Below are 25,230 nucleotides of genomic sequence, written 5' to 3'. Positions count from 1 at the left end.
GAATTAAAAACTCGCATTCTGTTGTAAATCAAAGGAGAAGATCCAGGCCTGTGCTCTCCAAATTCACCAAAGGAATGTGCTTTGTCTCAACAGACCCTTTTCCCGCTGAAACTGTAACACGTTCAAAAGCAAGTATGAAAACAATATTTCTGACGTAGAACGTGGGAAATGGTCAGAAGCAATCTATAGAACATTTGGTTTGTTATTTTTTAAATGTCATTAATTTTATAAAGGAAATACTGTAACTTGGAAAGTATACCCACTACATGGATGATGTTTCTATACTATGGGTTGTGCATGTAATATGGAAAATTATGCAAGTGTTTATTTTTGGAGAGGGATGTGATTTGAGAAGTTATAAGAGATAATTGTTTTCCATAACTTTGCACAGTGAGTAACCACCACCCGGAGTGAGGTCAGGGAGCATGCCAGCCTGCCGGAACCGCCCCTTTTGAGCAAAAGGTATAAATAATGAGTTTTAAAAAAAAACACATGGAACCATAAAAAGCGTGAAGGGGCAGCTACACGTTTAACATGGTTTGAACTTTGAATCTCAACACGAGGTGGAGACGATAAACTCACCTCGCGGACAATCACGAAAACGAATTTAAGTAGGACCATTCTGTTACTCTGCTCCAACCATTGTATTACGCTACTCTCATCACCCCATTGGGGAACCATTGATATGGCTGGCTAGCCTATCTTCAAGGTAGTATCTTCAAGAGGGCATGGAAGGAGAATCAACTCTGTAGTTCTGTTCAGGACTACAAGACAAGTCACCGGATACCGCACAACCACGAAGAAGGACAACAGTAGAAGAGTTGTTGGCACCATTTCGGACAATCAAAGCCTTACAAGCGTGCCACGAAAAGGCCTAACCCCTTTCCAAGGCTGCCCCATTCATTGAAAGATGCCCGGCGAACCCAGGCATTTCACGTAAAAACATTCATGATTTCTTGCTCAAAGCGGGTGTTGGTTCGTGTGCAAAGTATGTGGTTATTGTAGGTGAGAGTAGTTTCTGAATGTGGCAATGCTAAGCGTCTCTGTCCCTCTCCATCTCTTCATTAACTTCTTATGGATGGTGGCAGTATTGAGTAGCTTGGATGACAGACGTGCCCAGAGTAAACTGCCTGCTACTCACTCCCAGAAACTAAAGTATGCATATTATTAAGGAGAAGTGTATCTATAATTCTTTCAATAACTGTTGTAAATGTTTATCAACGTTTATGATGAGTATTTTGTAAGTTGATGTGCTCATTCACCGTAGGTTTTGGAGGGAATACATTTTATGAACATCACACGCCAATGTAAAATGGGGTTTATGGATATAAATATGAACTTTATCGAACAAAACATACATGTATTTTGTAACATTGAGTCCTGGGAGTGTCATCTGATGAAGATCATCAAAGGTTAGTGATTAAGTTTAGCTGTATTTCTGTTTTTTGTGACGCCTCTCCTTGCTTGGAAAATGGCTGTGTGGTTTTTCTTGTTTAGGTGCTGTCCTAACATAATCTGATGTTATGCTTATGCCGTAAAGTCTTTTTGAAATCGGACACTGTGGTTGGATTAAGGAGAATCTTATCTTTAAAATATCTTTAAAATGGTGTATAATACTTGAGAAATTTTAATTATGAGATTTTTGTTGTTTTGAATTTGCCGCCCTGCACTTTCACTGGCTGTCGTCATATCGATCCCGCTAACGGGATCAAGCCATATCAGGTTAACAAGCATCCATGTTGTTGTCATTCCGCTAGGGACCTGTTTTCAGTGTATTACTTCTCCAGTCAATAACCAGTGTGTGTGTTTATCCTGTGTTCCCATTTAATTAGCTGGTAAATAAATAATTAAACCAGTTTGTGTAGTACTGAATCATAAGTAAGGCTAGGGTTTTTGCGGATGCAAGGCGGTTACGACTATTCAGAATGGAGACATGACACAAGATTATGATTAATAAATTGACTGTTTATAGATGTGATGGGTAAAGACGTTTTAGAGTTTAATTCGGGAAATGGTAACTCTTTAAAGACCCACTCTCGCAGTACCCCAGATCCTAATGAATTAATTGTTACATGCTTAATTGAATCATGTAACAATTAAACATATTTAGTTAACTAGATAAATAACAGTCTTTAGATTAATGTTAAAGTCAAGTCCCAACAAATTACATATATGTGCCAATGCCACTGCCATCAAATGACCGTAGCAGCATGGTTTGTGACATTATGCAAATATTTTGGGAAAAGTGAGAGAAAACCCATCGGACTTCATTTGAATGGTTTTGTGCATCAAAATAGGATCTGTATTATATTTCTTGATACGCAGATAAGCCAAAAGACAAGGAAAAGGTAGGCATATATCTTTATTTTGACTCTGTTCATGTTGGGTCAATACGAAAATGCGACAGATCCTCTACAACCTGGCATTTCTTAATTTGTAAAATCATATTTATAAGTAATAACCTAAATAATAATCAGTGGTTAAGTAAAAATACTTTAAAGTACTACTTAAGTCCTTTTTGGGGTATCTGCCCTTCAGTTAATTATTTATAACTTCTACTTCACTACATTCCTAAAGAAAATAGTGTACATTTTACTCCATACATTTTCTCTGACACACAAAGGTAGTTGTTACATTTTGAATGCTTATCAAGACAGGAAAATGGCCAGAATCACACACTCATCAAGAGAACATACAAGTTCTATTTTAGAAATTACATTTAATTTTGATACTTAAATATATTTAAAACCAAATACTTTTTGACTTACTCAAGTAGTATTTTACTGGGTGACTTTTACTTGAAAGTATCTTTACTTTTACTCAAGTATGACAATTGGGTACTTTTTCCACCACTGAAAATATTAATGAAATGCCATGATAATAACGAAGTGAAATGGCTTGTTTCAAATAGTTTCATTAAAAAGCATATCCATATAAACATATGTCCAAACAGAATTGTGAAATCGCCTTTTTGACCTCCCCCTGAACGGTTATGCCGGTGACCTTTTACATTGGCCTGGAAAGCCAGCAACTTCCACAAATACTTATATTACCGGTCATAGGCCTGGGAAGCCATGGCAACAAACACTTCAATTACAGAGGCTTTTTCATGGAATTGCATTTTACTGCCATAATCAGGTTGGTGTACTGCTCCAGTACGTATTGGATGAGAGCATTAGTCCATCTGAGCACCAAGGAGCCTATAGGGAGCTCTGGGACTGTCAAAGGCATCATTTAAAATCATTAATTCATCCATTAGTGGAATCAAACGCTCATTAGAGGAACTGACGCATCACACTCAGAGAGGTTACAGTGTATCACAAAATATATATCTACACACACACACACACACACACACACACACACACACACACACACACACACACACACACACACACACACACACACACACACACACACACACACACACACACACACACAAAGGACATACAGTTGAAGTTGGAAGTTTACATACACTTAGGTTGGAGTCATTAAAACTCGTTTTTCAACCACTCCACAAATGTCTTGTTAACAAACTATAGTTTTGGCAAGTCGGTTAGGACATCTACTTTGTGCATGACACAAGTAATTTTTCCATCAACTGTTTACAGACAGATTATTTCACTTATAATTCACTGTATCACAATTCCAGTGAGTCAGAAGTTTACATACACTAAGTTGACTGCCTTTAAACAGCTTGGAAAATTCCAGAAAATTAAGTCATGGCTTTAGAAGCTTCTGATAGGTACCTGTGGCTGTATTTCAAGGCCTTCCTTCAAACTCAGTGCCTCTTTGCTTGACATCATGGGGAAATCAGCCAAGGCCTCAGAATTGTTTTTGTCAACCTCCACATGTCTGGTTCCTCCTTGGGAACAATTTCCAAACGCCTGAAGGTACCACGTTCATCTGTACAAAAAATAGTACGCAAGTATAAACACCATGGGACCACGCAGCCGTCATACCGCTCAGGAAGGAGACGCGTTCTGTCTCCTAGAGATGAACGTACTTTGGTGCGAAAAGTGCAAATCAATCCCAGAACAACAGCAAAGGACCTTGTGAAGATGCTGGAGGAAACAGGTACAAAAGTATCTATATCGACAGTACAACGAGTCCTATATCGACATAACCTGAAAGGCCGCTCAGCAAGGAAGAAGCCAGTGCTCCAAAACCTCCATAAAAAAGCCAGACTACGGTTCGCAACTGCACATGGGGACGAAGATCGTACTTTTTGGAGAAATGTCCTTTGGTCTGATGAAACAAAAATAGAACTGTTTGGCCATAATAACCATCGTTATCTTGAAGGAAAAAGGGGGAGGCCTGCAAGCCAAAGAGCCCCATCCCAACCGTGAAGCACGGGGGTGGCAGCATCATGTTGTGGGGGTACTTTGCTGCAGGAGGGACGTGTGCACTTCACAAAATAGATGGCATCATGAGGTAGGAAAATGATGTGGATATATTGAAGCAACATCACAAGACATCAGTCAGGAAGTTAAAGCCTGCTCGCAAATGGGTCTTCCAAATGGACAATGACCCCAAGCATACTTACAAAGTTGTGGCAAAATGGCTTAAGGACAACAAAGTCAAGGTATTGGAGTGGCCATCACAAAGCCCTGACCTCAATCCTATAGAAAATTTGTGGGCAGAACTGAAAAAGTGTGAGCGAGCAAGGAGGCCTACAAACCTGACTCAGTTACACCAGCTCTGAGGAATGGGCCAAAATTCACCCAAGTTATTGTGGGAAGCTTATGGAAGGCTACCCAAAACGTTTGACCCAAGTTAAACAATTTAAAGGCAATGTTGTGAAACTGAGTTTAAATGTATTTGGCAAAGGTGTATGTAAACTTTCGACTTCAACTGTATATGATGTCCTAAATATCGCTGATCTGGAGTCACTCATATACACAACACTGGAACAGGATGGCCTTGGGATTGCTTTGGATGCATGCACGTCCACACAGTCACACACTCTTACCTTGGCGGAGTGCTCCATGGTGACGACCACCTTGGTTCCAGCGCTGGCCACCAGATCCATGGCTCCACCCATCCCCTTCACCATCTTACCCTGAAGGGCAAACAAAGCAATACAGTAAACAATAGAGCCCAGGGGTACTCAAAGTAATACATCTTCCACACACGCCAACAGTAACAGCCAAAAGAGTAAGCAAAGTTACGTATTTTCCACACATGCCACCATTAACAGCAGATACAGAATGTAAAGTAACAGCTTCTACACATGCCACCAGTAACAGCCGATACAGAACGTTAAATAACACGTTGTCCACACATGCCACCAGTAACAGCCGAAGCAGAACGTAAATTAACGCATCTTCCACACATGCCACCAGTAACAGCCGAAAGAGCAAGCCAAGGTACGTATCTTCCGCACATGCCACCAGTAACAACCGATACAGAACGTAAAGTAATGTATCTTCCGCACATGCCACCAGTAACAACCGATACAGAACGTAAAGTAACATCTTACACACATGTCACCAGTAACAGCCGATACAGAATGTAAAGTAACGTATCTTCCACACATGCCACCAGTAACAGCCGATACAGAACGTAAAGTAACACATCTTCCACACATGCCACCAGTAACAGCCGATACAGAACATAAAGTAACACATCTTCCACACATGCCACCAGTAACAGCCGATACAGAACGTAAAGTAACGCATCTTCCGCACATGCCACCAGTAACAACCGAAACAAAACATAAAGTAATGCATCTTCCACACATGTCACTAGTAACAACCGAAACAGAGTATTTTGCCAGTTGTTTGCTTTTCTCTTACGTAGGCCTGAGCATAGCTCTCTTTCCAATCCAGAGGCTAAACCAAACTGGCACTGTATACAGTAATCCACTGTAGAGAGAGGCATATTAACAGTCTGCCCAGTGGGGAATAACACTGAATAAACACTGTATTACATCAGAGTCCGGCCCCAGCCAGCTTACTTCTTGTTAATGGACACAGTGAAAACACACACACACACACACACACACACACACACACACACACACACACACACACACACACACACACAGATCCCTGGCACAGTATTGAGGTCTGCATTCAATACAGACTAGAGAAAACATTTGTTTCCAAAACCAGTGAAGAAAAATCTAATTAGAACATCAAAATTGGATTGCCAAGTGGGAGAAAAATTATACGCAGGTCTCTCATTTCTCTGTGTCCAATGAGCTTTCCTGGCATGCACATTGCCCAGGGGGTGAGATGACTGAAAAACCCATTTAAAAGCTGCTTCGCTCATCAATCACAACTGCCTGCACGGCACTCTGTTGAATATCCAGGGGATATATGGTTGGTATGTGTGTATAGTCTGTCAGTATTCCTTACAGTATATGAATACAGTATGCATTAGAGTTTGGGTGAGGTAGAGAGTGAGAGAGGATGGGAGGGAGGGAATGAATTTCACCCAATAAAGTTGTCCCCGCTCTAGATCTCTTCATTCCTTGTCACACTGAATAGATGAAAGCAACACATAGGAAAATACAGTAGGTTGAGCAAACTTTCTTCAGCAGGTGTGTTGTACTCAGTATTTCACAATTCCTGACATTTAATCCTAGTAGAAATTCCCTGTCTTAGGTCAATTAGGATCACCACTTTATTTTAAGAATGTGAAATGTCAGAATAATAGCAGAGAATTTTTTTTATTTCAGCTTTTATTTCTTTCATCACATTCCCAGTGGGTCAGAAGTTTACATACACTCAATTAGTATTTGGTAGCACTGCCAACAAATTGTTTAACTTGGGTCAAACGTTTCGGGTAGCCTTCCACAAGCTTCCCATAAAAAGTTGGGTGAATTTTAGCCCATTCCTCCTGACAGAGCTGGTGTAACTGAGTCAGGTTTGTAGGCCTCCTTGCTCGCACACGCTTTTTCAGTTCTGCCCACAAATTTTCTATAGGAATGAGGTCAGGGCTTTGTGATGGCCACTCCAATACCTTGACTTTGTTGTCCTTAAGCCATTTTGCCACAACTTTGGAAGTATGCTTGGAGTCATTACCATTTGGAAGACCCATTTGCGACCAAGCTTTAACTTCCTGACTGATGTCTTGTGATGTTGCTTCAATATATCCACATCATTTTCCTACCTCATGAAGCCATATATTTTGTGAAGTGCACACTTCCCTCCTGCTGCAAAGCACCCCCACAACATGATGCTGCCACCCCCGTGCTTCACGGTTGGGATGGTGTTCTTCGGCCTGCAAGACTCCCCCTTTTTCCTCCAAACATAACGATGGTCATTATGGCAAAACAGTTCTATTATTGTTTCATCAGACCAGAGGACATTTCTCCAAAAAGTACGATCTTCGTCCCCATGTGCAGTTGCAAACCGTAGTCTGGCTTTTTTGTGGAGGTTTTGGAGCACTGGCTTCTTCCTTGCTGAGCGGCCTTTCAGGTTATGTCGATATAGGACTCGTTGTACTGTCGATATAGATACTTGTGTACCTGTTTCCTCCAGCATCTTCCCAAGATCCTTTGCTGTTGTTCTGGGATTGATTTGCACTTTTCGCACCAAAGTACGTTCATCTCTAGGAGACAGAACGCGTCTCCTTGCTGAGCGGTATGACGGCTGCGTGGTCCCATGGTGTTTATACTTGTATACTATTTTTTGTACAGATGAACATGGTACCTTGATACCTTGATACTTCCGGTTTGGAGCGAGCAGTCACACTTTGCTTCACTCCACAGGTAATATTACACTTCATTACATTACAACGGTTTGATTTGTTTGATCTGAGCAATTTTTCTTAGCTAGCTACATAGCCGTCTTTGTATCAAAGATAATTGTGTAGTTTAGAGTAATTAGAGTATTATCGAGGTTAGCTATTTTCGTCCGAACGTAGTCAACACTGCTAGCTAGCTAGTCAACACTGCTAGCTAGCCAACTAGCTAACTTCTACCGACTAGCAGCACTGTAGAAACTATTACATTACAACGGAACGACTTGATTAGTTTAGTGTTAGTGTTAGTTAGCTAGCTACATAGTTGTCTTTGCTGTCTTTGTATCTAAGATAATTGTGTAGTTTAGAGTAATTATCGAGGTTAGCTAGCCAGCCGCGACGCCGTTGTCCAGACTCCAGACTTAGTCATCATCAAACCCACTGCTAGCTAGCTAACCGCTACCGACTAGCAGCGCTGTAGATACTAATACATTACAACGGAACGATTTGACTAGTGCAGTGTTAGCTAGCTAGCTACATAGTTGTCTTTGTCATAGCTTGATAATTGTGTAGTTTAGTAATTATCGAGGTTAGCTAGCCAGCTATTTCCGTCCCCCGCGACGCCATTTTTCCAAAAGTAGCCAACTATTACCGACGAGCAGCACTGTAGAAACTAAATACATTACAAAGGAACGTCTTGATTAGTGTTATGTTAGCTAGCTACAAAGTTGCTTTTGTATCATGACAAGGTGTAGTACTGAAACTATCGAGGTTACCTAGCCAGCTACACGTTCAAACAAAGTCAACAACGCAGCCACTGCTAGCTAGCCTACTCCACCAGCCAGCAGTACTGTATCATTTTCGTCATTTTAGTCAATAAGATGTTTGCAACGTAAGCTTAACTTTCTGAACATTCGAGACGTGTAGTCCACTTGTCATTCCAATCTCCTTTGCATTAGAGTAGCCTCTTCTGTAGCTTGTCAACTATGTGTCTGTCTATCCCTGTTCTCTCCCCTCTGCACAGGCCATACAAACGCTTCACACCGCGTGGCCCCTGCCACTCTAACCTGGTGGTCCCAGCGCGCACGACCCACGTGGAGTTCCAGGTCTCCGGCAGCCTCTGGAACTGCCGGTCTGCGGCCAACAAGGCTGAGTTCATCTCAGCCTATGCTACCCTCCAGTCCCTAGACTTCCTGGCGCTGACGGAAACATGGATTACCACAGATAACACTGCGACTCCTACTGCTCTCTCCTCGTCTGCCCACGTGTTCTCGCATACCCCTAGAGCATCGAGCCAGCGGGGTGGTGGCACTGGAATCCTCATCTCTCCCAAGTGGACATTCTCTCTTTCTCCCCTGACCCATCTGTCTATCTCCTCATTTGAATTCCATGCTGTCACAGTTACCAGCCCTTTCAAGCTTAACATCCTTATCATTTATCGCCCTCCAGGTTCCCTTGGAGAGTTCATCAATGAGCTTGACGCCTTGATAAGTTCCTTTCCTGAGGATGGCTCACCTCTCACAGTTCTGGGTGACTTTAACCTCCCCACGTCTACCTTTGACTCATTCCTCTCTGCCTCCTTCTTTCCACTCCTCTCCTCTTTTGACCTCACCCTCTCACCTTCCCCCCTACTCACAAGGCAGGCAATACGCTTGACCTCATCTTTACTAGATGCTGTTCTTCCACTAATCTCATTGCAACTCCCCTCCAAGTCTCCGACCACTACCTTGTATCCTTTTCCCTCTCGCTCTCATCCAACACTTCTCACTCTGCCCCTACTCGGATGGTATTGCGCCGTCCCAACCTTCGCTCTCTCTCTCCCGCTACTCTCTCCTCTTCCATCCTATCATCTCTTCCCTCTGCTCAAACCTTCTCCAACCTATCTCCTGATTCTGCCTCCTCAACCCTCCTCTCCTCCCTTTCTGCATCCTTTGATTTTCTCTGTCCCCTATCCTCCAGGCCGGCTCGGTCCTCCCCTCCTGCTCCGTGGCTCGACGACTCACTGAGAGCTCACAGAACAGGGCTCCGGGCAGCCGAGCGGAAATGGAGGAAAACTCGCCTCCCTGCGGACCTGGCATCCTTTCACTCCCTCCTCTCTACATTCTCCTCTTCTGTCTCTGCTGCTAAAGCCACTTTCTACCACTCTAAATTCCAAGCATCTGCCTCTAACCCTAGGAAGCTCTTTGCTACCTTCTCCTCCCTCCTGAATCCTCCTCCCCCTTCCCCCCCTCTCTGCGGATGACTTCGTCACCCATTTTGAAAAGAAGGTTGACGATATCCGATCCTCGTTTGCTAAGTCAAACGATACCGCTGGTCCTGCTCACACTGCCCTACCCTGTGCTTTGACCTCTTTCTCCCCTCTCTCTCCAGATGAAATCTCGCGTCTTGTGACGGCCGGCCGCCCAACAACCTGCCCACTTGACCCTATCCCCTCCTCTCTTCTCCAGACCATTTCCGAAGACCTTCTCCCCTACCTCACCTCGCTCATCAACTCATCCTTGACCGCTGGCTACGTCCCTTCCGTCTTCAAGAGAGCGAGAGTTGCACCCCTTCTGAAAAAACCTACACTCGATCCCTCCGATGTCAACAACTACAGACGAGTATCCCTTCTTTCTTTTCTCTCCAAAACTCTTGAACGTGCCGTCCTTGGCCAGCTCTCCTGCTATCTCTCTCAGAATGACCTTCTTGATCCTAATCAGTCAGGTTTCAAGACTGGGCATTCAACTGAGACTGCTCTTCTCTGTGTCACGGAGGCTCTCCGCACTGCTAAAGCTAACTCTCTCTCCTCTGCTCTCATCCTTCTAGACCTATCTGCTGCCTTTGATACTGTGAACCATCAGATCCTCCTCTCCACCCTCTCCGAGTTGGGCATCTCCGGCGCGGCCCACGCTTGGATTGCGTCCTACCTGACAGGTCGCTCCTACCAGGTGGTGTGGCGAGAATCTGTCTCCGCACCACGCGCTCTCACCACTGGTGTCCCCCAGGGCTCTGTTCTAGGCCCTCTCCTATTCTCGCTATACACCAAGTCACTTGGCTCTGTCATATCCTCACATGGTCTCTCCTATCATTGCTATGCAGACGACACACAATTAATCTTCTCTTTTCCCCCTTCTGATAACCAGGCGGCGAATCGCATCTCTGCATGTCTGGCAGACATATCAGTGTGGATGACGGATCACCACCTCAAGCTGAACCTCGGCAAGACGGAGCTGCTCTTCCTCCCGGGGAAGGACTGCCCGTTCCATGATCTCGCCATCACGGTTGACAACTCCCTTGTGTCCTCCTCCCAGAGTGCTAAGAACCTTGGCTTGATCCTGGACAACACCCTGTCGTTCTCCACTAACATCAAGGCGGTGACCCGATCCTGTAGGTTCATGCTCTACAACATTCGCAGAGTACGACCCTGCCTCACACAGGAAGCGGCGCAGGTCCTAATCCAGGCACTTGTCATCTCCCGTCTGGACTACTGCAACTCGCTGTTGGCTGGGCTCCCTGCCTGTGCCATTAAACCCCTACAACTCATCCAGAACGCCGCAGCCCGTCTGGTGTTCAACCTTCCCAAGTTCTCTCACGTCACCCCGCTCCTCCGCTCTCTCCACTGGCTTCCAGTTGAAGCTCGCATCCGCTACAAGACCATGGTGCTTGCCTACGGAGCTGTGAGGGGAACGGCACCTCCGTACCTTCAGGCTCTGATCAGGCCCTACACCCAAACAAGGGCACTGCGTTCATCCACCTCTGGCCTGCTCGCCTCCCTACCTCTGAGGAAGCACAGTTCCCGCTCAGCCCAGTCAAAACTGTTCGCTGCTCTGGCACCCCAATGGTGGAACAAGCTCCCTCACGACGCCAGGACAGCGGATTAAATCACCACCTTCCGGAGACACCTGAAACCCCACCTCTTTAAGGAATACCTGGGATAGGATAAAGTAATCCTTCTAACCCCCCCCTTAAAATATTTAGATGCACTATTGTAAAGTGGTTGTTCCACTGGACATCATAAGGTGAATGCACCAATTTGTAAGTCGCTCTGGATAAGAGCGTCTGCTAAATGACTTAAATGTAAATGTTAAATGTACCTTCAGGCATTTGGAAATTGTTCCCAAGGAGGAACCAGACATGTGGAGGTTGACAAAAAAAATTCTGAGGCCTTGGCTGATTTTCCCATGATGTCAAGCAAAGAGGCACTGAGTTTGAAGGAAGGCCTTGAAATACAGCCACAGGTACACCTCCAATTGACTCAAATTATGTCAAATTGCCTATCAGAAGCTTCTAAAGTCATGACATCATTTCCTGGAATTTTCCAAGCTGTTTAAAGGCACAGTCAACTTAGTGTATGTAAACTTCTGACTCACTGGAATTGTGATACAGTGAATTATAAGTGAAATAATCTGTCTGTAAACAATTGATGGAAAAATTACTTGTGTCATGCACAAAGTAGATGTCCTAACTGACTTTCCAACACTATAGTTTGTTAACAAGAAATTTGTAGAGTGGTTGAAAAACGAGTTTTAATGACTCCAACCTAAGTGTATGTAAACTTCCGACTTCAACTGTAAATGGACACTAAATCTCAGGAGGGCAAAAGGATACAAGTAATTACACACAAAAAAAATTGAATTGTCAGTTGTGTGAGGTTGACACTGGGAAGTCACTCTGTGAAAGGACACTGTGCCCTTTTTCCTATCATCAACAATTATTAACTCTTGCCCTAAACGAGCCTAGATCGTGCATGTGTGTGAGAGCGCGCATGCAGGGAACCCCATTTATCTTTTTTTTGTTATAATTAGGAACTCAGTCATGGTCTCAAACAAAATTTTGACTTCCAGTGGGCGTTTACTGTGAACACTGAGTCTGTACCTGCTTTAAGTTACAGTTTTAACAGTGGCCAAGTAGGCTACTGTGGCTATTTGATCATAATGTAGGCCTACTAGTGGCCTACCATCAAAAACAATGGAGAAAATGCATCCTATAACATTAACATGGAAATAGCTGTTCTATCATTCAGCCTTCAGTAGCAGCCAATGTGTACAGTTCAATGTAGACCTATATTCCATGAGTCTTTAAAAAGAAAAAAACAGGCAGGGCTTGACATTAACATGTTATTCCACTTGTCGTTTGATGCAAGAAACCACTTTACAAAATAAAATGCTTTATTATTCCCATACCATTATTACAGAGAATCAGACCACTTATGTTACCCTCTGCCTATTGGCTACTTAGCTTATTCAAGCCTGTCTCAAAATACAACACTGCCCCTTTACTGCCCCTTTACCTGACTGGTTTTTCAAAGATGTCTAGAAATGTACATGTTTTGTGCTCTTGTAGTAAGCAATCACTCCCCTATTGCTGACTACAAATGATCTATAACTGGGTTAATAGCTCACTAACTAGTTAAGGATATTGTCACGTCCTGACCATGGTAAGCTGTTATTTTCTATGGTAGAGTAGGTCAGGGCGTGACAGGTTTAGTTTTAGTCTAGTTTAGTTTTTTCTTATGTTGTTATGTTCTAGTTTTGTATTTCTATGTTGGGTTGTTCTAGTTTTTGCATTTCTATGTTGGGCTTTGTTTGAGATTATCTCCAATTAGAGGCAGCTGGTCATCGTTGTCTCTAATTGGAGGTCATATTTAAGTTGGTGTTTGTCCCACCTGGGTTTGTGGTAGATTCATTTTGAGTAGTGTGTTTTTCACCTCTGCGTCACGGTTTGTTGTTTTTGTCATTCAGTTTATTTATGTATTGCATAGTTTCACAGTATAAATAAAATGTGGAACGACACACAAGCTGCACTTTGGTCCGCTCATTCCTACGACAACCGTGACAGATATGAACTAAATGTGCATGTGGCTACATGCAGCTCTCGCTTTGATCTCAAAACAAACGCATCTCCTCACGACCGCTCATGCTGTAAACACAGTTCAAAGTAAATGGCACAGAGCCATATATGGTAATGAGTACTGCGTGTCAATGCAATAGAATCCTACTCCTATGCGTTCTGCCTACAACAAAATCTCTTGCATAGCTTGTTTTGTTTCGGTATGTTTCAATAAAAAGTGGCTAATATTGCGTTGTTTCAAGCACAATTGCCAGTAAAGGGAAGCGTTGATAGTGTTAACAGTGAAAACTCTAGAACAGTGCTCACCAACCTTTTCTGAGTCAAGATCACTGAGTCAAAATGCGAGCCGAGATCTACCACTCAGATATTTTTTTAACATGACTTAAACGTAAGTCTATGCAACATTAACCAATTAAAAACAGTTCTGTAGCAAGGAGGTTTGTGCAGTAAACTATCGGCCCAATACATTATCACTGCATATTGGCTTTGCTTGAATTTCCCTGCCAATGAATGCATTGTTGTTCAGGCCATTTAAAAATATATATATTTAAATATCACACTGGTAATAGATCCGTTGTTGTATTACTTGTGAAGCACAGCTGAGTGTGCATACATTTAAATCATTTTACTTTACTGGGCTGATGAAGCCTGCATCTGATGGTCAGTCTCAGCGGAGGGAGAGAGCAGCAGACTGAGGGTCCACCTCTCAACATCCCTCCGCTCTCCCTTTAATCCACTAACACTGACCAAACCAAAAAGGGACACCGTCTTCCAGATGGTGAAACTCGAATCGCACCGCATTATTTCTGCCTCATGCACAAATTCATGTTGTTACTCATATGAACAGAGAAAGTTAAATATTATTCGATATAAAAAAACAACAAGCCGCTAATAATAACAACAATGCAAGCCTACAGATACACTTTCATTCATTACTGCTGCACTGCTTGTTGAAGTGCTGAGTGGAAATAGGAAGAAAATGTATTTTATGGCATATGAAAGTGTTTAATACAAAGTGTTGACAGTGCTGAGTAAGAACTTACACATATACTCACTCATAAAAACAGCATCTTTGCTGTATTCGTTGACCGTCTCTCTCTAGTTATGGTTTTGAAATCTCACAGTATCAACTTTGCGAGTAAACTTTCTTTTATCCCTGCTACGTTACTGCAGACACGGTCATCTGAGCAACCCGATTGGCCAGCGGTAGGCCTATAGTGCACATGATTTGCTCTCTGGGCCCGCCAGAAAGGCAGTGTTTGCATCTTCAGAGACATAAAATGGTTCAAAATGGCAACAGTTCGCCTACCCGGCGCGCAGGGCAGCTGAATTTATCGTTGGGTTTTTTACAGAAATGTTTGGCGATCGACTAGGAATGCCGGTTGGATCTTGATCAACCGGTTGGAGACCACTGCTCTAGAAAGATGAGTGATGTTCAATCTCGTGCTTCTCTCTGTGGGCTGATATTTCTGCACGGCAGTCCCATTAAATAAACCCCCAAAAACACCAGTCTCAACGTCAACAGTGAAGAGTCGACTCCGAGATGCAGGCCTTCCAGGCAGAGTTGCAAAGAAAAAGCCATATCTCAGACTGGCCAATAAAAATAAAAGATTAAGATGGGCAAAAGAACACAGACACTGGACAGAGGAACTCTGCCTAGAAGGCCAGCATCCCGGAGTCGCCTCTTCACTGTTGACGTTGAGACTGGTGTTTTGCGGGAACTATTTAATGAAGCTGCCAGTTGAGGACTTGTGAGGCGTCTGTTTCTCAAACTAGACACACTAATGTCCTCTTGCTCAGTTGTGCACCAGGGCCTCCCACTCCTCTTTCTATTCTGGTTAGAGCCAGTTTGCACTGTTCTGTGAAGGGAGTAGTACACAGAGTTGTACGGGATCTTCAGTTTCTTGGCAATTTCTCGCATGGAATAGCCTTAATTTCTCAGAACAAGAATAGACCGACGAGTTTCAGAAGAAAGTTGTTTGTTTCTGGCCATTTTGAGCCTGTATTCGAACCCACAAATGCTGATGCTCCAGATACTCAACCAGTCTAAAGAAGGCCAGTTGTATTGCTTCTTTAATAAGCACAACAGTTTTCAGCCGTGCTAACATAATTGCAAAAGGGTTTTCTAATGATTTGTGTTCAATTTGATGTTATTTTAAATGGACAAAAAAGATGCTTCTCTTTCAAAAACAAGGACATTTCTAAGTGACCCCAAAATTTTGAACAATAGTATATTTTCTTTTACCTTTATTTAACTAGGCATGTCAGTTAAAAACAAATTCTTATTTACAATGACGGCCTACCGGGGAACAGCGGGTTAACTGTGTTTTTAAGGGGAAGAATGACAGATTTTTACCTTGTCAGCTCTGGGATTCAGTTACTGGCCCAATGCTCTAACCACTAGGCTACCTGCATTTAGATTTAAACATTGGGAGACAACAGCACTGTAACAACATAAGAACGGTTGATTGAGGAGAGTAGGCTGCTTTGCCCTGTGTCTACACCAGGGTTAGACTGCATTTGCTCTCCGTCAGATCTATAAGCTTTCAATGTGATTATCTGAAAACACTTTGATCCCAATGCTGCTCGATCCGGAGGGAAACAGAACCTTATCTAGTGTGTGTGTATGTGTGAGAGAGTGCGTGCGTGCGTGCATTGGTTTAAATAGATAAAGAACGAGAGAGTGCTTTCATCCTTAATTCTAATGTAATCTCACATATTTAATCAAAATTTGGACAGTCACCAATCAGGTCGATTTTTTGTCCGATGGAGCTTCATTGCTTGGCAACAGTAAATCTGACCACCGAGGTAACTATAGTCCAGTCCTCTCACATGAATCACTCCATTGTTGTTCTATTGATATTTATTCAACAGCCATTGGAAACAGTACCCCTTTCCACTGGAGTTATTTCAAACAAACAGCAGCTGCATACAACAATACGGCTTCCTGCAGACTTTTAGAGGTAGGAGGGTTAAATGCAATTGATCGATATCACCACGGAGTTATTATCTTGTGTTTTTGGTATTTTTTGGTGGAATTCTTTATCTTCAGAATAATGATGGTGGGGGGAGAAAAAAATGTATCAACAATTACATATTGCGATATTTTTGGACGATATTATATCAATATTTGACTCCAAGTATCGATTTGTAAAAACAAATACAATATATATATATATATATTCTGCTACTGTAGGTAGTATTAGCTCGCGCTAGTCGGCTGTACCGGCGCCTAAACCTGTATTATTCATCATATAGCTTCTCCATCTTCTTTTTCAATAGTGAACCAACATGCTTTCAGCACTTTTATTTCCCTGACTGATCAAAAACTAGCTGCCTCATGCACTCTTTCATCTCTCTGCAGCAGACATATAGTGGGAAATATGTTTAGAACATCAAATCGCAATAAAATCACAGTATCGAAATACATATCATATCAGCACCTAGTCCCTGGCAATTCCGAGCCCTACTTCAGAACAGCAAGCAGTTTAGAACTTGTTCTAGTAGTTTAACATTGAGTTAAGGTATGAAGGTGACTGGTACACAGACTCAAACGGTGTCTGGACAACATGCAAATAAATATAATGCCAGGCCACTGGTGTTTTCATCATGTCCGCCTGTCTAGTCAGCCAATGGTATTGTGCGCCTTGTGCGGCATTAACAAAATACATCTACTGCCAAATGTCGGACAAAGGGAGGAGTCATTTTTGTAATTGAATTAACTTACATGACATTAACTATCAGGTTCTTAATTTCCACCCTGCTCTGATTGGTTTCTTTCACATGCTGGAAGCCTGGCTTATTGAACCCGCAATACAGGTGCTGGGCTATGGGAATGTGTACATCTACATCTATCCCCCATAGTTGTTCCACAGCCAGGGCTGCAACATGGCCTTCTGAGTGCCACACTTCAGAACCAATAAACTTTAATACAGTCAGCGCTTTGACAGGGCTTTTGTCCAGTACTTCAGCACTGGCCCAGTGTGTCATTTTATTAGTTTGTTCATTCATTAGAGGCAAATCTACATAACAATGAAAGAGAATGCATAATTCTATAGAGATTCTAATCTATGACTAATATAACAGCTGCATCATAAACCATGTTCACACTACATTTGAAGTCATTATAATCACACTTTTAATCAGAAACTCATCTTCATCCTTTTTCAACAGGAAGTATCAAGGCACAAGGCGAGACCTAAATGCAGACACAGGAGGCAGATGGTTGGAGTCTTACAATGTTTATTAATCCAAAGAGGTATGCAAGAGAATGGTCGTGGACAGGCAAAAAGGTCAAAATCCAATCAGAGTCCAGGAGGTACAGAGTGGCAGACAGACTCGTGGTCAAGGCAGGCAGAATGGTCAGGCAGGCGGGTACAAAGTACAGAAAACAGGCAAGGGTCAAAACCGGGAGGACTAGAAAAAGGAGAATGCAAAAAGCAGGAGAACGGGAAAAACACTGGTTGACTTGGAAACATACAAGACGAACTGCCACAGAGAGAGGAAACACAGGGATAAATACACTGGGGAAAACAAGCGACATCTGGAGGGGGTGGAGACAATAACGAGGACAGGTGAAACTGATCAGGGTGTGACAGAAAGAGCCGTTTGGGACCCAGCCTAGCTCATAGGCAGGTAGCCTATTGGTTAGCGCATTGGACGAGTAACCGAAAGGTTGCAAGATCGAATCCCTGAGCTGACAAGGTAAAAATCTGTCATTCTGCCCCCGTTCGGACGTCATTGAAAATAAGAATTTGTTCTTAACTGACTTGCCTAGTTAAATAAAGGTAAAACATTTTTTATTTAAATTAGAAAACATAAATAAATAAATAAAATAAATTATATTAAAATGAACAAAATCTAAAAAAAAAAATAGGCTTTCCCAACAGTTTAAAGCCATTGTATTTATCTGAACTGAAAGAGGGAACTTGTAAGGGTAAGGTTCTCCATAAGGTCAAGTTGAAGTGGAGAAAAGGCTATTGTCTCTACTTACTCAGACATATCAGGGGAAGACTATCAGGTTCAATTAAAACAACTGTAACTAGGCTACTTCAGATGTAGCTCGGCCTGTGGTGTTACCATGACAACCAGTCAAATATGTTTCCCCTTGTTCAGTTTATTGTGTTACCCTCACTTATCCTGCCAGCTAAAGGATGCCAAAGAAAATGTTGCCTTCACTTCCACCGGTTTCTATTTATCAATTGTCTCTTTCTTGCTCTCATTCACACGCCGACATTCCTTTTTCACTACAAATGCCCCTCTCTGTTTAATAACATAGCGACAGAATAGTAAAGGCCATGGTTTCCCAGACAACTAATGACAAACACCACAGACAGACAATTGGACAGACAGACATGAAAACAAAGAGGGCTGCTTGTGCAACAGGGTTGTTCAGAATTGTGTCCCCCAAAAGCCAGCCTTGTATAAAGTGGAATGGACTTTAAGCTCATTTAAAATGTTCTGAGTAACACCACAAACACATACAGACTGAAAACGGCAGCCATTTCTTTAATTGACTGATGATTTCTCATAGCAGTCCTTTGTCTCTCTTTTCATTAGAGTTATTGATCAACTCTTTAAAAAGACAATGTTGAGAAAAACATACTATACAAACCACTGCCATTGTAAAGTACTTTTCACTTTTCAGAGTGGAGTCAGATAATTTACTGTGTTTCCCCCATTGTTTCAATAGGCAGGTGTGTGTGTGTTTATGTGTGTATGTGTTTATGTGTGTGTGTGTGTGTTTATGTGTGTGTGTTTATGTGTGTGTGTGTGTTTATGTGTGTGTGTATGTGTGTGTATTTATGTGTGTGTGTATGTGTATATGTGTGTATGTGTGTGTGTTTGTGTGAGTGTGTGTGTTTGTTTATGTGTGTGTGTGTGTGTGTGTGTGTGTGTTCAACACGTAGTGCTCATCGCTCCCAATCTCAGTGGACATTATCCCTTGTTAACAAGAGTAGCATCAGAATAGGCTACAGGGAACGTGTAGTTCCCTGTAGCCGACCTGCTAATGTCTCTGTCAAAGTAAAGTAGTCTATTAACAAACCATGGAGGAAAACACCATTTGCCTTCAAAGTTAAGTTTGACCACAGCTATAAAACAAATGTTCTCTGCTAAATTACATTTAAAGGGGTTTCCAAATGCGAGACAATAGCTCTGTTATCAACAAGGAGCGTAAAAGATTCACTGTGTTTTGCAATCATCATAGTGAGAACAAGTAAAACCAGTACTAATAGCTGACACCAGATTATAACTAGACTAATCTGAAGAACCTTGCCTTATATTATACGTATCCAAGCCTCTCAGATCTGAGGGAGTCAGTAAGTACAGAGCAAAGGGTTTGAAATTCTCCAATGAAATATGAAAAATCTCAATGTGCAAAACACAACATGACAATGGAGACCTACAGTGTTGGTACACACACACACACACACACACACACACACACACACACACACACACACACACACACACAATTGTAAAGGGATAACATTGAGCTAAATTAAAGAGCAGAACGCACACACACTTGCAGGCAAGGAGCAACAGGAGACACACACACAACACTGAGCTTGAAAAAATGGAGTAACCTTGAGCAGAATGACTGATCATTCAGGCAGAGTGCACGAACACACACACACACACACAAACAGCATAAGTGAGCGTGAGGCGGAGGGCAGGAGGCACTGTCAGCGCCACAGGGAGCCTGGAGGACTAGAAATATCCCAGAATGCTGTCTGAGCCACAGGGGCCACAGGCTCAGCGTCTTAAAGGCTGAGCTCCAGTCAGAACAATCCTGTCCGTTAAGATCTCAAATGATGGGATAGGTGTAGGGCCAGTATTCCCAAGGGGTACGCGCAATGCCGCCAGGGGTACGCCAAATAAAAATGTGATTATAATTATTATTTTTATTTATTTATTTTATTTTTATTTCACCTTTATTTAACCAGGTAGGCAAGTTGAGAACAAGTTCTCATTTACAATTGCGACCTGGCCAAGATAAAGCAAAGCAGTTCGACAACATACAAAAACACAGAGTTACACATGGAGTAAAACAACATACAATCAATGATGCAGTAGAAAAAATAAGACTATATACAGGGAGGTAAAGGCAAAACATGCCATGGTGGCAAAGTAAATAAAGTATAGCAAGAAAAACACTGGAATGGTAGATTTGTAGTTTGAAGAAAGTTCAAAGTTAAAATACAAATAATATGGTGCAAAGGAGCAACATAAATAAAATAAATAAATACAGTAGGGGAAGAGGTAGTAGTTTGGGCTAAATTATAGATGGGCTATGTACAGGTGCAGTGATCTGTGAGCTGCTCTGACAGCTGGTGCTTAAAGCTAGTGAGGGAGATAAGTGTTTCCAGTTTCAGAGATTTTTGTAGTTCGTTCCAGTCATTGGCAGCAGAGAACTGGAAGGAGAGACGACCAAAGGAGGAGTTGGCTTTAGGGGTGACCAGAGAGATATACCTGCTGGAGCGCGTGATACAGGTGGGTGCTGCTATGGTGACCAGTGAGCGGAGATAAGGGGGGACTTTACCTAGCAGGGTCTTGTAGATGACCTGGAGCCAATGTGTTTGGCGACGATTATGAAGCGAAGGCCAGCCAACAAGAGCGTACAGGTCGCAGTGGTGGGTAGTATTTGGGGCTTTGGTGACAAAACGGATGGCACTGTGATAGATTATTATTATTAGAGGTCGACCGATTATGGTTTTTCAACGCCGATACCGATCCCGATTATTGGAGGACCCAAAAACCCGATGCCGATTAATCGTCCGATTTTTTTTGTTTTTTATTTGTAATAATGACAATTACAACAATACTGAATGAACACTTATTAACTTAATATAATACATCAATAAAATCAATTTAGCCTCAAATAAATAATGAAACATGTTCAATTTGGTTTAAATAATGTAAAAACAAAGTGTTGGAGAAGAAAGTAAAAGTGCAATATGTGCCATGTAAGAAAGCTAACGTTTAAGTTCCTAGCTCAGAACATGAGAACATATGAAAGCTGGTGGTTCCTTTTAACATGAGTCTTCAATATTCCCAGGTAAGAAGTTTTAGGTTGTATTTATTATAGAAATTATAGGACTATTTCTCTCTATACGATTTGTATTTCATATACCTTTGACTATTGGATGTTCTTATAGGCATTTTAGTATTGCCAGTGTAACAGTATAGCTTTCGTCCCTCTCCTCGCTCCTACCTGGGCTTGAACCAGGAACACATCGACAACAGCCACCCTCGAAGCAGCATTACCCATTCAGAGCAAGGGACGTTTGAAACGCTACTAGCGCGCACCCCGCTAACTAGCTAGCCATTTCACATGGGTTACACCAGCCTAATCTCGGGAGTTGATAGGCTTGAAGTCATAAACAGCGCAATGCTTGAAGCATTGCGAAGAGCTGCTGGCAAAACGCACGACAGTGCTGTTTGAATGAATGCTTACGAGCCTGCTGGTGCCTATCAAATCAAATCAAATCAAATTTATTTATATAGCCCTTCGTATATCAGCTGAAATCTCAAAGTGTTGTACAGAAACCCAGCCTAAAACCCCAAACAGCAAGCAATGCATGTGAAAGAAGCACGGTGGCTAGGAAAAACTCCCTAGGAAAAACTCCCTAGAAAGGCCAAAAACCTAGGGAGAAACCTAGAGAGGAACCAGGCTATGCCTACCATCGCTCAGTCAGACTACTCTATCAAATCATAGACTTAATTATAACACACAGAAATACGAGCCTTAGGTCATTAATATGGTCGAATCCGGAAACTATCACGTTTATTCTTTCAGTGAAATACGGAACCGTTTCGTAATTTATCTAACGGGTGGCATCCCTAAGTCTAAATATTCCTGTTACATTGCACAACCTTCAATGTTATGTCATAATTACGTAAAATTCTGGCAAATTAGTTCACAACGAGCCAGGCGGCCCAAACTGTTGCATATACCCTGACTGCGTACAATGAACGCAAGAGAAGTGACACAATTTCACCTGCTTAATATTGTCTGCTATCCTGGATTTCTTTTGGCTAAATATGCAGGTTTAAAAAGATATACTTCTGTGTATTGATTTTAAGAAAGGCATTGATGTTTATGGTTAGGTATATTCGTGCAACGATTATGCTTTTTTCGCAAATGCACTTTTGTTAAATCATCCCCCGTTTGGCGAAGTCGGCTGTCTTTGTTAGGATAAATAGTCTTCACCGTTCGCAACGAGCCAGGCGGCCCAAACTGCTGCATATACCCTGACTCTGTTGCAAGAGAAGTGACACATTATCCCTAGTTAAAATAAATTCATGTTAGCAGGCAATATTAACTAAAGATGCAGGTTTAAAAATATATACTTGTGTATTGATTTTAAGAAAGGCATTGATGTTTATGGTTAGGGACACATTGGAGCAACGTGTACCTAAGTGGTTATATGCAACGCAGGACAGGCTAGATAAACTAGTAATATCATCAACCATGTGTAGTTAACTAGTGATTAGGATTGATTGATTGTTTTTTATAAGATAAGTTTAATGCTAGCTAGCAACTTACCTTGACTTCTTACTACATTCGCATAACAGGCAGGCTCCTCGTGTAGTGCAATGTAAAGCAGATGGTTAGAGCGTTGGACTAGTTAACCGTAAGGTTGCAAGATTGAATCCCCGAGCTGACAAGGTAAAAATCTGTCATTCTGCCCCTGAACAAGACAGTTAACCCACCGTTCCTAGGCCGTCATTGAAAATAAGAATGTGTTCTTAACTGACTTGCCTAGTTAAATAAAGGTGTACATTATCTTTACTGACCATAATTTTCACTTGTCTGACCGCTTGCATGATGACGAGTTTCTCACACGACTGGCCTATCTTCTTTCTCGCCTGAATGATCTGAAATTGAGGCTATGATTAAGAAGTTGGAGCTCTTTTCTGTCTGTATTAACAAGGACAACACACAGGTCTTTCCATCATTGCAGGAGTTTTTTGTGTGCAAATGAGCTCAAGCTCACGGACAATGTGGCGTTCTGCATTAGCATCGAACAGCCCCTGTGATATGCAACTTTTCAGCGAAGTTAGGAACAAATATACACAGGCAGTTAGGAAAGATAAGGCCAGCTTTTTCAAGCAGAAATTTGCATCCTGTAGCACAAACTCAAAAAAGGTCTGGGACAATGTAAAGTCCATGGAAAATAAGAGCACCTCCTCCCAGCTGCCCACTGCACTGAGGCTAGGAAACACTGTCAACACCGATAAATCCACTATAATTGATAATTTCAATAAGCATTTTTCTACGGCTGGCCATGCTTTCCACCTGGCTACCCCTACCAACAGCCCTCCACCCCCCACAGCAACTCGCACAAACCTCCCCCACTTCTTTTTCACCCAAATCCAGAGAGCTGATGTTCTGAAATAGCTGCAAAATCTGGACCCCTACAAATCAGCTGGGCTAGACAATCTGGACCCTTTCTTTCTAAAATTATCTACCGAAATTGTTGCAACCCCTATTACTAGCCTGTTCAACCTATCTTTCGTATTGTCTGAGATTCCCATAGATTGGAAAGCTGCCACAGTCATCCCCCTCTTCAAAGGGGGAGACACTCTAGACCCAAACTGCTACAGACCTATATTTATTCTACCCTGCCTTACTAAGGTCTTCGAAAGCCAAGTCAACCAACAGATTACAGACCATTTCGAATCCCACCGTACCTTCTCCGCTATGCAATCTGGTTTCAGAGCTGGTCATGGGTGCACCTCAGCCACGCTCAAGGTCCTAAACAATATCATAACCACCATCAATAAGAGACATTACTGTGCAGCCGTATTCATCGAACCTGGCCAAGGCTTTCGACTCTGTCAATCACAACATTCTTATTGGCACACTCAACAGCCTTGGTTTCTCAAATGATTGCCTCGTCTGGTTCACCAACTACTTCTCTGATAGAGTTCAGTGTGTCAAATTGGAGGGCCTGTTATCAGGACCTCTGGCAGTCTCTATGGGGGTGCCACAGGGTTCAATTCTCAGGCAGACTCTTCTCTGTATACATCAATGTCGTCGCTCTTGCTGCTGGTGATTCTTTGATCCACCTCTACGCAGACGGCACCATTGTGTATACCTCTGACCCTTCTTTGGACACTGTGTTGACTAATCTCCAGACGAGCTTCAATGCCATACAACTCTCCTTCCGTGGCCTCCAACTGCCCTTAAATGCAAGTAAAACAAAATGCATGCTCTTCAACCGATCGCTGCCCGCACCTGCCTGCCCGTCCAGCATCACTATTCTGGACGGTTCTGACTTAGAATATGTGGACAACTACAAATACCTAGGTGTCTGGTTAGACTGTAAACTCTCCTTCCAGACTCACATTAAACATCTCCATTCCAAAATTAAATCTAGAATCGGCTTCCTATTTCGCAATTAAGCATCCTTCACTCATGCTGCCAAACATACCCTCGTAAAACTGACCATCCTACCGATCCTCGACATTGGCGATGTCATTTACAAAATAGACTCCAACACTCTACTCAACAAATTGGTTGCAGTCTATCACAGTGCCATCCATTTTGTCACCAAAGCCCCATATACTACCCACCACTGCGACCTGTACGCTCTCGTTGCCCTGCCCTCGCTTCATACTTGTCGCCAAACCCACTGGCTTCAGGTCATCTACAAGTCTCTGCTAGGTAAAGCCCCGTCTTATCTCAGCTCACTGGTCACC

At 42.6% G+C, this 25,230-nt stretch overlaps 1 protein-coding gene across 1 annotated transcript in view; it reads right to left on the bottom strand.

Annotated features, from left to right (window-relative positions):
* The window catches only part of LOC115200464 (succinyl-CoA:3-ketoacid coenzyme A transferase 1, mitochondrial), a 124,354-nt gene that overhangs the window by 21,432 nt on the left and 77,692 nt on the right, over window positions 1-25,230 (bottom strand). Inside the window, exon 14 of the mRNA XM_029763559.1 lies at window positions 4,973-5,062. Coding sequence (XP_029619419.1) covers window positions 4,973-5,062 — 90 coding nt within the window. The remainder of the gene's footprint in view (window positions 1-4,972; window positions 5,063-25,230) is intronic.

This window comes from Salmo trutta, chromosome 9 (assembly GCF_901001165.1).
Source record: "Salmo trutta chromosome 9, fSalTru1.1, whole genome shotgun sequence".
NCBI classification, from domain to species: domain Eukaryota; kingdom Metazoa; phylum Chordata; class Actinopteri; order Salmoniformes; family Salmonidae; genus Salmo; species Salmo trutta.
The sequence above is the reverse complement of the archived record's forward strand: the minus strand, read 5'-3'. Positions and strand labels throughout refer to the sequence as shown.